General features: G+C 39.0%; 1 protein-coding gene across 1 annotated transcript in view; it reads left to right on the top strand.

Annotated features, from left to right (window-relative positions):
* Positions 1-15,104, top strand: part of LOC128686836 (pseudouridine-5'-phosphate glycosidase) — a 138,643-nt gene that overhangs the window by 50,019 nt on the left and 73,520 nt on the right. Inside the window, exons 6-7 of the mRNA XM_070082709.1 lie at positions 14,020-14,235; positions 14,804-14,908. Of these exons, the coding sequence (XP_069938810.1) occupies positions 14,020-14,235; positions 14,804-14,908 (321 nt within the window). The remainder of the gene's footprint in view (positions 1-14,019; positions 14,236-14,803; positions 14,909-15,104) is intronic.

A 15,104-nucleotide genomic window follows, 5' to 3' on the forward strand; every position in this document is an offset into this window, starting at 1 on the left:
GTCGTAGAGATGTTTGTTTCTGGTGTTATGCCTGTGGGTTCTGTCACAACTATCAAGAAAGCGTTTTAGGTCAAGGTTGATATTAGAGTTTAAGGCCCTGTAGATATAGATTGCACAGTAGTAAGTGTGGATGTACTGAACTGGGAGTAAGTTTAGATCTTTGAAGAGTGGGGGGGGTGTGCTGCCAGGGATGGGATTTAGTGATTATTCTTACTGCAGCTTTTTGTTGGGTTATTATTGGCTTTAGGTGTGTTGCTGCAGTTGATCCCCAAGCACAAATAGCATAGGTGAGGTATGGATAAATAAGTGAGTGGTATAGTGTGAGAAGGGCATTTTGCGGCACGTAGTATCGTATCTTGGAGAGGATCCCAATGGAGTGTAGCACAGGGCTAACTGTCATGTACACTCGTACTGCACCATAAACCTGAAACAAAAAAATTATTTTCTCTATATAGATTATCACACATAGCAGTATATGTGTAGAGAACCTAGGATAACCCAAAAAAAGTCAATGTGGCTTATTTTTAGTACCTGGCTTGGGTTAGCCATGTATGATTTTTGGTAAATATTCGATTCCCAGCCAGGGTAGAAACATTAGGTGTGTTTCTTTACACCTGTTGTCTATGTTTACCCATCAGTAAATGGGTACCTGGGTGTTAGTCGACTAGTGTGGGTGTTATCCTGGGACATTTACCTAATTTTCTTGAAATACTCTGCATAACAAATGGCTTTCTATGTAGTAGTATGTCACTGATGTCAGTTAGGCCTGTATACCTTGTACATGTACATGTAGTAAATATATTATTATTATAATTATTATTATTATTATTATTATTATTATTATTATTATATTTTCTCAGTTGTTTGTTGTGTTATCTTATTCAAACTTGGGCAATGTATGATGGAAAGATACTTCTTCATGTACACCAAAAATGAAAGAAATCAGACCATAAATAGCGGAGTTCACTTCTCAGCCATTAGCGGCCGCTTAGCGGTATATTTTTGTATGGTTGTTATGGTTGTATTCTCATTTTTTCGGTCTCATTTGATAGAATGAAAGATATATTACAGAAATAGATATGATTTTGATTGCTTTCATGATGAAAAGTACCTTAAAATTGCGCTCACAGTAGCGAAAATGTTCTATTCTTTAGTGAAGCTCAAGAGTAAACAAATGATGTCACCGTCCAATACCTGTCTGCCTGCCAGTCCAAATTCCAATATGGAGTCAAGAATGGATTGACATTATTTATACAATTATTACAATAATGCAGCAGTCTGCATAACAGTAAATCTTCTATTTTTTTGTGAATAAAAATTCCAAATGGTAAGCAAGAGTAATATAAGAGGGGCCTGTAGCCATGACTAATGAACAGAGAAAATGTTATTTTAGTGACAAGAATGTCTGCATTGTTTATTCTGGATCCTATTTTGAAATTGGCATCTGTTGAAATTTGTGTGAAATCGGCCAAATTGCCAATTTCTGACCACTTTATTGGGTAGTTGAAATAAGTGAATGGGCAGTTTCTTGTACTCAGTTGACAGCCTAGAAGTAAATAAATTTATTCAGGTATACACTTAAAGGTAGTAGGTTGGTAGACAGCAACCACCCAGGGAGGTACTACCGTCCTGCCAAGTGAGTGTAAAACGAAAGCCTGTGTTTGTTTTACATGATGGTAGGATTGCTGATGTCTTTCGTCTGTCTCATAAATATGCAAGATTACAGGTATGTCTTGCTACTTCTACTTACACTTAGGTCACACTACACATACATGTACACATTTATTTATACACACTCATCTGAGTTTTCTTTGATTTTATCTTAATAGTTCTTGGTCTTATTACTTTTCCTTTTATATCCATGGGGAAGTGGAATAAGAATCTTTCCTCCGTAAGCCATGCGTGTTGTAAAAGTCAACTAAAATGCCGGGAACAATGGGCTAGTAACCCCTTTTCCTGTAAAGATTACTAAAAAGAATAAGAAGAAGAAAATTGTTAAAGTGGGAAGTCTGAATGTGCGTGGATGTTGTGCAGTTGATAAGAAAGAGATGATTGTGGATGTTATGAATGAGAAGAAGCTGGATGTCCTGGCTTTAAGTGAAACAAAGCTGAAGGGGGTGGGAGAGTTTCAGTGGAGAGGAATAAATGGGATTAGGTCAGGGGTTTCAAATAGAGTTAGAGCTAAAGAAGCAGTAGCAATAATGTTGAAGGATAAGCTATGGCAGGAAAAGAGGGACTATAAATGTATTAATTCAAGGATTATGTGGAGTAAAATAAAGATTGGATGTGAAAAGTGGGTTATAATAAGCGTGTATGCACCTGGAGAAGAGAGAAGTGTAGAGGAGAGAGAGAGATTTTGGGAAATGTTGAGTGAATGCGTGGGGAGTTTTGAATCAAGTGTGAGAGTAATGGTGGTTGGGGATTTCAATGCTAAAGTGGGTAAAAATGTTATGGAGGGAGTAGTAGGTAAATTTGGGGTGCCAGGGGTAAATGTAAATGGAGAGCCTTTAATTGAGCTATGTGTAGAAAGAGATTTGGTAATAAGTAATACATATTTTATGAAAAAGAGGATAAATAAATATACAAGGTATGATGTAGCACGTAATGAAAGTAGTTTATTAGATTATGTATTGGTGGATAAAAGGTTGATGGGTAGGCTCCAGGATGTACATGTTTATAGAGGGGCAACTGATATATCGGATCATTATTTAGTTGTAGCTACAGTTAGAGTAAGAGGTAGATGGGCAAAGAGGAAGATGGCAACAACAAGTAAGAGGGAGGTGAAAGTGTATAAACTAAGGGAGGAGGAAGTTCGGGTGAGATATAAGCGACTATTGGCAGAAAGGCGGGCTAGTGCAAAGATGAGTAGTGGGGGGGGGGGGGGTTGAAGAGGGTTGGAATAGTTTTAAAAATTCAGTATTAGAATGTGGGGCAGAAGTTTGTGGTTATAGGAGGGTGGGGGCAGGAGGAAAGAGGAGTGATTGGTGGAATGATGAAGTAAAGGGTGTGATAAAAGAGAAAAAGATAGCTTATGAGAAGTTTTTACAAAGCAGAAGTGTTATAAGAAGAGCAGAGTATATGGAGAGTAAAAGAAAGGTAAAGAGAGTGGTGAGAGAGTGCAAAAGGAGAGCAGATGATAGAGTGGGAGAGGCACTGTCAAGAAATTTTAATGAAAATAAAAAAAAATTTTGGAGTGAGTTAAACAAGTTAAGAAAGCCTAGGGAAAGTATGAATTTGTCAGTTAAAAACAGAGTAGGGGAGTTAGTAGATGGGGAGATGGAGGTATTAGGTAGATGGCGAGAATATTTTGAGGAACTTTTAAATGTTAAGGAAGAAAGAGAGGCACTAATTTCATGCACTGGTCAGGGAGGTATACCATCTTTTAGGAGTGAAGAAGAGCAGAATGTAAGTGTGGGGGAGGTATGTGAGGCATTACGTAAAATGAAAGGGGGTAAAGCAGCTGGAACTGATGGGATCATGACAGAAATGTTAAAAGCAGGGGGGGATATAGTGTTGGAGTAGTTAGTACTTTTGTTTAATAAATGTATGAAAGAGGGGAAGGTACCTAGGGATTGGCAGAGAGCATGTATAGTCCCTTTATATAAAGGGAAAGGGGACAAAAGAGACTGTAAAAATTATAGGGGAATAAGTTTACTGAGTATACCAGGAAAAGTGTACGGTAGGGTTATAATTGAAAGAATTAGAGGTAAGACAGAATGTAGGATTGCGGATGAGCAAGGAGGTTTCAGAGTGGGTAGGGGATGTGTAGATCAAGTGTTTACATTGAAGCATATATGTGAACAGTATTTAGATAAAGGTAGGGAAGTTTTTATTGCATTTATGGATTTAGAAAAGGCATATGATAGAGTGGATAGAGGAGCAATGTGGCAGATGTTGCAAGTATATGGAATAGGTGGTAAGTTATTAAATGCTGTAAAGAGTTTTTATGAGGATAGTGAGGCTCAGGTTAGGGTGTGTAGAAGAGAGGGAGAATACTTCCCGGTAAAAGTAGGTCTTAGACAGGGATGTGTAATGTCACCATGGTTGTTTAACATATTTATAGATGGGGTTGTAAAAGAAGTAAATGCTAGGGTGTTTGGGAGAGGGGTGGGATTAAATTATGGGGAATCAAATTCAAAATGGGAATTGACACAGTTAATTTTTGCTGATGATACTGTGCTTATGGGAGATTCTAAAGAAAAATTGCAAAGGTTAGTGGATGAGTTTGGGAATGTGTGTAAAGGTAGAAAGTTGAAAGTGAACATAGAAAAGAGTAAGGTGATGAGGGTATCAAATGATTTAGATAAAGAAAAATTGGATATCAAATTGGGGAGGAGGAATATGGAAGTGAATGTTTTCAGATACTTGGGAGTTGACGTGTCGGCGGATGGATTTATGAAGGATGAGGTTAATCATAGAATTGATGAGGGAAAAAAGGTGAGTGGTGCGTTGAGGCATATGTGGAGTCAAAAAACGCTATCTATGGAGGCAAAGAAGGGAATGTATTCAAGTATAGTGGTACCAACACTTATAAGGATGTGAAGCTTGGGTGGTAAATGCAGCAGCGAGGAGACGGTTGGAGGCAGTGGAGATGTCCTGTCTAAGGGCAATGTGTGGTGTAAATATTATGCAGAAAATTCGGAGTGTGGAAATTAGGAGAAGGTGTGGAGTTAATAAAAGCATTAGTCAGAGGGCAGAAGAGGGGTTGTTGAGGTGGTTTGGTCATTTAGAGAGAATGGATCAAAGTAGAATGACATGGAAAGCATATAAATATATAGGGGAAGGAAAGAGGGGTAGGGGTCATCCTCGAAAGGGTTGGAGAGAGGGGGTAAAGGAGGTTTTGTGGGCAAGGGGCTTGGACTTCCAGCAAGCGTGCGTGAGCGTGTTAGATAGGAGTGAATGGAGACGAATGATACTTGGGACCTGACGATCTGTTGGAGTGTGAGCAGGGTAATATTTAGTGAAGGGATTCAGGGAAACCGGTTATTTTCATATAGTCGGACTTGAGTCCTGGAAATGGGAAGTACAGTGCCTGCACTTTAGAGGAGCTAAGACTAGAGGGACACTCTTAGTGAACGAGTAACAAAAGCATGTTTATGTGCTATGTAACATGTTTCTTATATAATTTTGAAGACAGTATCATAGATGGATTAATGAAAATGTCTATATTAACATAAAATAAGACATTTAACCTTTTCGGGGTCCGTGCCTTAGATCTATGGCTTTACATTGAGGGTCCAAACCATAGATCTACGCCATGAGCTCAGCACACTCTGATAAGCTATGAGCGCTAAATTTGGGCCTAGATATGAGAGAATACATCTATGTGGTATGTGTGTACCACATAAAACAAATCCTGCAGCACACAGTGCATAATGGGAGAAAAAACTGAGACCATAATTTTTGATTAAAACAGCGACTTTGCAGTGTTTTATCGTATGTTTTTCATAGTTGCAGTTGCAATTTCTTGGTCTTATTTGATAGCGTGGAAGATATGTTACAGAAATAGAGATGATTTTGATTGGTTTTGATTTGAAACTGAGCTTAAAGTAGCAGAAATATTAAATTTTTGCCGATGTTCAAGAGTAAACAAATGACCTCACACATCTAATACACGCCAGCTAGTGGGTCTAATATACATTTACAAATGTGGTGATATTATTTATACAATTATTACAATATTGCATAACAGTTAATCTTCTATTTTTTTGTTTGAATAAAAATTCATTATTTTTTTATTTTTTTATTATCACACTGGCCGATTCCCACCAAGGCAGGGTGACCCGAAAAAGAAAAACTTTCACCATCATTCACTCCATCACTGTCTTGCCAGAAGGGTGCTTTACACTACAGTTTTTAAACTGCAACATTAACATTATATGAATAAAAAATCAAAATGGAATTCATTTGTAAAGCCTGAAAACATAAATAATGAACAGAGGAAATGTTAGTTTAGTGCCAGGAATGCCTGCGTTGTTTATTCTGGACCCCTATTTGGACATTGGAATATTTTGAACTTTGCATTAAATTTGCCAAATTACCAATTTCCGATCACCATTTTGTAATTGAAACAGTTGACTTGGTGATTTCTTGTGCTCAATTGATAGAATAGAAGTAATACTAGTGAAATAGCTACGAATTTGGTCGACTGGAATAATGTAATTGGGCTAAAATGGGAGTCAAAGTCGGCAAAATCGCTGATGCATAAATGTCGCTGACACATCAAAATTCGCAAGAGCATAATTTCATCAATTTTCCATCAAATTTCGTACTTTCTGTTTTATTACCTTCAGAAAAGATTCTCTAGCATTTCACAAGAAAAAATAACAGAATAACTTGGACACTGGTGCACACTTTGAAATTTGGCCTCTGGACCCCGAATGGGTTAATGTGCCCAAGAGTGAGTCACGAACGTATGAGCGGCCCAGGCAGGTATGTCTGGTATGGACAATTTCTGAGCGGATGTACAAAACCTAGTGAATTGTATGATTTCCACACTGGACGAAATCCGGGGGTCCACTGTGCTTATGTAATTGTGCAACTGCAAAATTGTATTTTTGGCACTTGGTATGGCAACATCAGGTCCTGCTGCTCAATGCGTAATGTAAATAGTGATTTTTAAACTTTTTCTTCTATACAGTGGGCCCTCGTTTTTCGAAATTAATTAATTCCTGGAAGTGTGACTATTATCGAAATTGATGATTTTCGAATCCATTTTCCCCATAAGAAATAATGTAAATACAATTAATCCGTTCCAGATACCCAGAAGTATTAAAACAAAAATTTTTTTTACATGAAATATAGATGTAGTACATACACAATACATTGGGACATGATGTATGAAACATTAACAGCATACACTTACCTTTATTGGTGATTCTTCTTAGTGTATGGAAGACTGGAGGAGGAGAGAGATTGAATTAGTTAGTGTTTGGAAGGGGAATCCCCTTCCATCAACACCTCAGGTACCAAGTCCTTTTCTGGAGTTACTTCTCTTCTCTGTTTCTTAATGCCACCAGGACCAGCTTGAGAGTCACTGTACACCTGTGGTACTTAATACTTGTCCAGAGAGCTCTGTTTCTGGCATCTCTTTAAAACTTCCCTAAAATGGGCCAAGACTTTGTCACTGTACAAGTTGCTGATATGGCTTGCAACAACCTTGTCAGGGTGATGTTTCTCCATAAATCTTTCCATCCTACCCCACATTTCAAAAATCTCCTTAATTTCTGAAGAAGGCAACTTCTTCCATCTCTCTTCCTCCTCCTCTGCAGGAATATTCTGAGCTGCAGACTGTTGCTGTTCCCGCTGAAGCTATTGCAGCTCCTCAGTGGTTAGCTGTTCATTGTGGTCCTCCACCAAACATCCAAATGTCCTCCACATCATCCAAACTCACATCCAACCCCATGGAACTCCTCAATGCCACAATAGATTTCACAACTGTCATAGGCTCATCAGGGTCAGCCCCAACTGCTTCGAAATCCCTCTTGTGGGCACAATCTGGCCACAATTTTCTCCAAGTGGTTAATCCCTCCCAAGCCTTACCTATAAGGCTTATGCAATGGAGGATACTGAAGTGATCTTTCCAAAACTCTCTTAGGGTCAAGTGAGTGTCTGAGGTCACATTAAAGCACCTTTGAAACATTGCTTTGGTGTAGAGTTTTTTAAAGTTTGAAATGATCTGCTGGTCCATGGGCTGGAGGAGAGGAGTGGTATTAGGGGGCAAGAACTTTACTGTGACGAATCCAAACTCCTCCAGATTTAGGTCATCCAAGTTTGGAGGATGAGAAGGTGAATTGTCCATTAGCAGGAGGCACTTGAGATCCAATTTCTTTCCCAGGAGGCAATTCTTCACACTAGGTCCAAACACTTCATTGAACCACTCGACGAAAATTTCCCTCGTAACTCATGCCTTACTATTAGCTTTCCAAAACACACACAATTTACTCTTCATAACATTGTTTTTCCTGAACACACTGGGATTTTCAGAATGGTACACTAGTAATGGCTTCACTTTGAAATCCCCACTAGCATTAACACAGAACATGAAAGTCAGCCTGTCTTTTATAGGCTTGTGTCCTGGCAGTCCCTTTTCCTCCTGGCATTTTCTTCCAAAAGAGGCCTATTTCGTCACAATTGAACGCTTGTTCAAGTTTCAATCCTTTAGCCTCAATGTACTCCTTAACCCTTTGACTGTTTCAGGGCCCTCTCTGAAACTGTCATTCTATGTCGCCAAATATTCGAAAAAAAAAAAAAATATTTTTTCTTATGAAAATGTTAGGAATATTTTTACTAGTGTTTTAAGCCTAAAAAAAATTTTTTGCCATCAGTACTTACCGAGATATAGAGCCGCAAAGTTTGCAGAAATTGACGTGCGTACGACAACAGCGGCGACTGCCGCCCACCCGGTATTCTTTTATTTACTCTAATTCAAAGGTTTCTTGAATTTTTCAATATTTTTCTTTTCCAGGTAACTTATGTGGCCTGTGAGACCAATGTAAGGTGCATTGTTCAAATATACACTCATTATTTACAACACAATAACAGAACAAACTTTATCACTATTAGTTTGTGTATACACTTTGTTTACACAAACAAACAATACAAAACAATGTTTATTACTATTGTTCCATAATATATATACATATGTACAGTCACTAAACACGTTCCTAGAACTGCTGCAGCTTGTGGAACTCTTTGAAACATGGGTATATGCAGAGGGGCACTTCACACTCCTCACACATAAAACGAGTGTCTCTGCGTGTTTGTGGGCGTTTTGTGGTATGCATACATACATAACACCTCTTCTGAGCATTTTTCTTGGCAGTAGTAGGAGGCAGTTGTATGGGGTAGTGATCACCAGGCCTCAAACGAGATGACGTCTGTGGGCGCTGGTCTATTGCAGGAGTTGCTCCTTTGTACTTTGCAATTATTTGTCTGATTACTGACAGGCAAAATTCACCATATTTTGGTGTTTTGTTGGTCTTCAACTTGTATATGTTATAAGCATTTAGCATAGAGATATCAACAAGATGGAAAAAAAGTTTGATATACCACTTACAACTCTTGCGTACACAGTCTGCAAACCCAATCTGCATGTCACATTTGTCCACTAAGCGCATATTGAGGTTGTAGTCCATGAGAGCTGCAGGCTTTAGAATGGGTTCATTGGTCTCTCTGTTGTCCCTGCCACTGGGTACCATTTCGTTTGTGTGAACTGATGTCAACAATGTGACATCACGTTTGTCATGCCACCGAAATGCCATGATGTCATTGGCAGCAAAGGCTTGCACCTCACCTCTGCGAGTGCCAGCGTCGAACCTTGGCATATGTTTGCGATTACCACGCACTGTGCCACACACGTCTGTCAAGTTCACTCGCAAGAAATCACTGAGTAAGGGGCTTGTGTACCAGTTATCAGTAAATAACATATGCCCCTTACCAAGATATGGTTCCATCATTGTTCGAACCACATCACCAGAGATACCCAATAACTTCATGGTATCTCTCAAAGTATTACTGCCAGTGTACACAATAATATCTAAAACAAGACCACTTCTGCAATCACACAGTACAAATAGCTTTATACCAAAGCGTTTCCTCTTGCTTGGTATATATTGCTTGAATGAGAGTCTTCCTTTGAATAAAATCAAGGACTCATCAATAACAAGCTTCCTGAAGGGATAAAAATACATGCAGCACTTTTGTTTCAGGTACATAAACACATTTCTTATCTTATATAACCTGTCGCTTCTGTCAGGCCTGGTTTTGTCTGAAAAGTGTAACATACGCAACAGTATCAGGAAACGATTGACACCTATAATGTCACTAAAACCTGGAGTTGAAATCAGGCGATCTGTTGTCCAGTATGTGGTGACAGTGTGCTTATACACATGTGGCATAAGCATTATTGTGGCAAAAAACAGGTACATCTCTGCCACAGTTGTCTCCTTCCACTTGTGTAGCCGTGATTTTGGTGAGAGAATTGTATTTGCCATGGTGTAATCATAGTATGTATTTGTTTCCCTGACAATGATGTCCATCAGGGGTTCATCGAAAAATAACTCAAAGCAGTCCAGTTCACTGGCATTGTTCCCAAGTGGACAAGATGGCTTTATTCCACTTTGTGTTTCATCAAAGTCATGGGGACTGGGAACAAACTCGTCACCGTCCTGCCAATCCCAGATGCGGTCTGCTGGTGGGGTCTGGATATTGTACCGTGGTTGTGGCTGTGCAGGTTGTGGCAGTGTGGGGTAGGGTGAGGCTGGTTGTTCTGCTGAGTCAGCCGCGTGGCTAGTAGCGTGGCCCGGTGATGGTGCCACATGGGCCGTGCCACCCTCACTATCACCACCACTGCCTCCTCCCTCACTGTCACCATTCATACCCATCGTTACAATATCGTCATCTTCACTATCAGGTCGTGGTGTTGGGCCACGGGATGTGCTCCCAGAGTTTCTCCTTCCCCTTGGAACAACATATGAAACACTACCAGACCGCATGCTACGTCGTACATACTGGCGCTTCACTGGGGAATATTCACTTTCACTGTCACTAGAACTGCTTTCAATGACCTTGAAATCACTATCACTATCACTGCTATCATCAGGGTGTTGTACACGACCAAATAGTTTCCTCTTTCGTCCTGGTACAGGCGAACGTGAACGTGAACAAGCCGGCACAGCACCAGAGGTCGAAGGTTGTGGGTCGTCTGGGTTTTCGTCACTATTTACGTTATCCTGGGCACTTTTTTCGGTAACACTCACTTGAAAACCCTTGAATTCATTGTCACTGACATTTTCATCGCTGTTAGAGCTATCACTTGGGAACAAAAGACCTCCAATCCGCCGAGGAGTGAGGAACTTCTTACCGAGAGGCATGGTGAAAATGGACTGACAACATGGCGTTCCCACAATGCACCGCTAGGTCCCAGATTTTTTTCACAGGGTGCACACCGACCACTGAGACCCATTCTCTCCCGTGTAGGCCTACCAGGCCTTTGGCGCTCGATTTGAAGCCGCTAGAATTTGTGCATATAAATACGTCAGAAACATTGGCTCGTAAGACGTATTTATACGTCGGAAACAGTCAAAGGGTTAATTCACTTACTAATTTTGTAGTTGCAATTTTGTCCGAACTGGCAGCCTCGCCATGCCTTATCACACTGTGTATGCCACTATGGTTCTTAAATCTCTCAAACCAGCCTTTGCTTGCTTCTTAACCCTTTGAGGGTTTTCGTCGTACTAGTACGTCTTACGCGTAGGGGTTTTTGACGTACTAGTACGCATAAATTCTAGCGGCCTCAAATCTAGTGGGAGAAAGCTGGTAGGCCTTCATATGAAAGAATGGGTCTATGTGGTCAGTGTGCACAGTCTAAAAAAAATCCTGCAGCACACAGTGCATAATGAGAAAAAAAAAACTTTGACCATTTTTTTGGAATAAATCAGCGACTTTGCAGTGTATTTTCGTATGGTATTTATTGTTGTATTCTAGTTTTCTTGGTCTCATTTTATAGAATGGAAGACATATTACAGAAATTGAGATGATTTTGGCTGGTTTTACAATGAAAGGTGCCTTGAAATTGAGCTCAAAGTAGCAGAAATGTTCGATTTTTACCAAACTTCAAAAGTAAACAAATCGTGCCAAGCGTGCAATACACGTCAACTGGTGAGTCTAATATTCTTTCACAAGTGCACCAATAATATTTATACCATTTTTTACACTAATGCAGTAGTCTGCATAACAGTAAATCTTATATTTTTTTGTGAGAATAAAAATTCAAAATGGAAAGCAAAAGAATATAAGAGGGGCCTTGAGACGTGACTAATGACTAGAGGAAATGTCATTTTAGTGCCAGGAATGTCTTTCTTGTTTATTCTGGACCCTATTCGGAAATTGGCATCTTTTGAAATTTGTGTGAAATTGGCAAAATTGCTAAATTCTGACCACTGTACTGGATAGTTGAATTTCATAAATGGGTGGTTTCTTGCACCCATTCGATAGAAAAAATGGAGTTCTAGCGAAATATTCATGTTTTTTGTCGACTAGTACAGCGAAATTGGCCGAAAATGGGGCTCAAAGTGGGCAAAATCGCCGATGCGTAAACATCGCCGAGACCGCTAACTTTGCGAGAGCATAATTTCGTAAGTTTTCTATCAAATTTCAAACTTTTGGTGTCTTTATGATCGGGAAAAGATTCTCTATCTTTTCATAAGAGAAAATAATTTTTTTTTTTTTAAATTTGGCCGACCCTGAGAACGAGTTTCGGAGAGGGCCTGTCGACCCTCAAAGGGTTAAATTCACAAATATCAGTACTCGTTGCAGGCAATTTCTTTACCAGATGTTCATGCAACTGCCTAGCCTTTTCACAAATAATAATCTCCTGCTAATTGTTTCTCGTTTATCCACACCAATAATAGCTTCTCAACATCTTCGAGTACGGGTGATCTCATTTTTGTCAGCATATTTACGCCCCTTTGCAACAACAGCTTCCTTGATTTCCTTTTTCTTGGCCACGATATGGAAGCTATGGTTGTATGGGTATTCTTATACATCCTGGCCAGTTCGGCCATGCGTACGCCACCTTCATATTGTTCAATGATGTTTTTCTTGAATTCAGTCGTATTTCTCACCTTCTTCACCAAAGACCTGGCACTAGGAGCTTTCTTTGGAGCCATGGTAGCTTATGTAGCAGTTGCAAGCACTAAAATGAATGGAATATTATGAAATATTTCGTATGAACAAGTGAGGGGACCGTCACTCACTGGTAAACAATGGCACACTGGCTGGGAAGGGAGGGTGAGGCGGCTTGGAGCCATGTATACACGTCCAGGATGAACGACTATTTGCAAGTCAAACGACGATTCGCGAGCCAATGTTTTGATGAAAATAACGTTATGATTTTCGACAATTACGACTCTCGAGCCTTACGATTATCGAAGGTCCACTGTATATGTAAATATTTTGTACTTTGTTTTCACTAGAACTATAAATGTAATCAATAACTTTTATGGTCATGGGCAGTTATTTTCAATTATTTACATATAAAAATAGTGATTCAAAACTTTCTCACATTATTTATGTCATTTTCATTCACTAAAAATATACAGTGGATGATCATAATTTGCATGGGCTGTGTTCCTGAAAACAGGGCTGCTAATGATTTCTGTGACTTATGGATTGAAAAACACATGTGTAAAATAGAGTTGTGCTCTTCAGAGATAGCCATAACAAATTTTTGAATTGCATAAAAATAATAGCTTTTCTTACATAAAATTGTCAGTGATATTGCTCTGTGAAATACCTGAACTCTAATGAAGTTCAGACAGCTGAAAAGCAGTAAAGCCTTTTTATCCACTTCTTAATATTGTATATTTTTTGTTACTTACCTTAAAGTTGAGTTCAGGATATTTAACACATTTAAGTAGGTGGAGAGGGTGGCTGTGGACCTATTCCTCATTCTTTTCACTGTGTCACACTGAGGATTATTCATTACACAAGCTCTTATTTTTGCCTTATTGTCACAACTTGACTGAATCGTTGATTCTATAACACCAAACACTCATTCCATCTCCCTGATGTGTGCAGTAGCCTTCAGCATCCTAATTACCTTCAGTTTGTTCCATAATGGGCATAGTTTCATGATTGCTCTTCTTCCTTTTTTCACCAACATCACTTGCACTTTGTTAGGAAACCATGATAGATATCCAGAGACAAGGTGGGATATGCATTCAGATACACTGACCCATGTGGAAGACTGATTTGTTTACATCTCCTCACCCTCCCTCACACCCTGTAACTCATTTTACTTACTGTATTTGCTAGATCATAGTTAAGCACTAGTATATTTAGTGTACATTGTACTTGACATCTTATTCTTTATCCTACATTGGCCAGATAAACAGTGTTCTATGCTATTTAATGACTAATGTCATTTACTCACTATTTTTTATACAGATTTAACTCTTAAACTTAGTTTTTTATGAAACTGTTACTCATGTTCTATATAATTTTTATGTTTTTCAGGTGTATGTGTTACTGTTTTGGGACCTGATCCTAGGTTTCCAGATTTTTTTACAAGAGAGAGTAGTTACTCTGCTCCTTGTCACATAGAGTCCCCAGTTGTAGCTGCATTAATGATGAAGAAAAGAGCAGAGCTTAAGATAAATTCTGGAATTCTGATTGCTGTGCCCATACCACAAGAACATGAAGCAGAAGGAAAACAAATCAAGGATGCTATTGGTATAGTATTTAAAAACACTTTCTCTTTACTGTGATAACAGGATTGCTAATAAATATGGTAGGAGTACACCTTTATTTTAAAATGTTTCTCTCACATGGGCATTATTATGTCAGTACATGGCACATACAACTCATTATATACAATCATCTGTCAAAATTTCAAAGTACCTTTAGCCAAACCTCCCTGCAACTTCAAGAGGAAACTGGATCTCTGATTCTGCCAAGTGCTAGATCAACCAGTCTGTGAGTGCTATGTACATTGCTAATAATAACAGCCTAGTTGAGCAGGTAGTCAACAAGGAAGTATGGCAAGGGCTGGGCTGCAAAGTTGGAAAAGTTCTTCAAGTCTGTCAGGTGTATGTCACATTGAAGGATGGCTGGGGATGTTGTGGTTCAGAAGGTCATTAGAATTACCATGTCCATGCACTTCTCACATCTAAGCTATTGAATAAATAGTGGTGAATGTTTCCTTCTTTTGGTGGAAAGCAACTGACAAAAAATAAAAAGAATTTAATGAAATTCTTAAGGATGGGTATTCATTTTACAAGATTAATTGTAAATTTGACAGAGGAAGCAGTTAAAGAAGCAGAGTTAGCAGTGAGTGGCAGAGATGTGACCCCATACATCTTACAACGAGTACATGAAATAACTGGTGGCCAGAGTCTGAAGGCCAGTATCCTTTTATGAGTAAAATTATTATTTTGTAGCTAATTTTTGTATGTTTGTAACTTTTTCCTCAGTGAATTTTTCACCCTCCATATTATTGTAGAATCTTCTACAGACATTTTATATGCCTTCAGATGTCAAAAAATTCTTGAGGGAGTGCCTGAAACACTCATAAAATAACTTTACCAATGAAAAGAGTGTCA

Source organism: Cherax quadricarinatus, chromosome 7 (genome assembly GCF_038502225.1).
Source record: "Cherax quadricarinatus isolate ZL_2023a chromosome 7, ASM3850222v1, whole genome shotgun sequence".
NCBI classification, from domain to species: Eukaryota; Metazoa; Arthropoda; class Malacostraca; order Decapoda; family Parastacidae; genus Cherax; species Cherax quadricarinatus.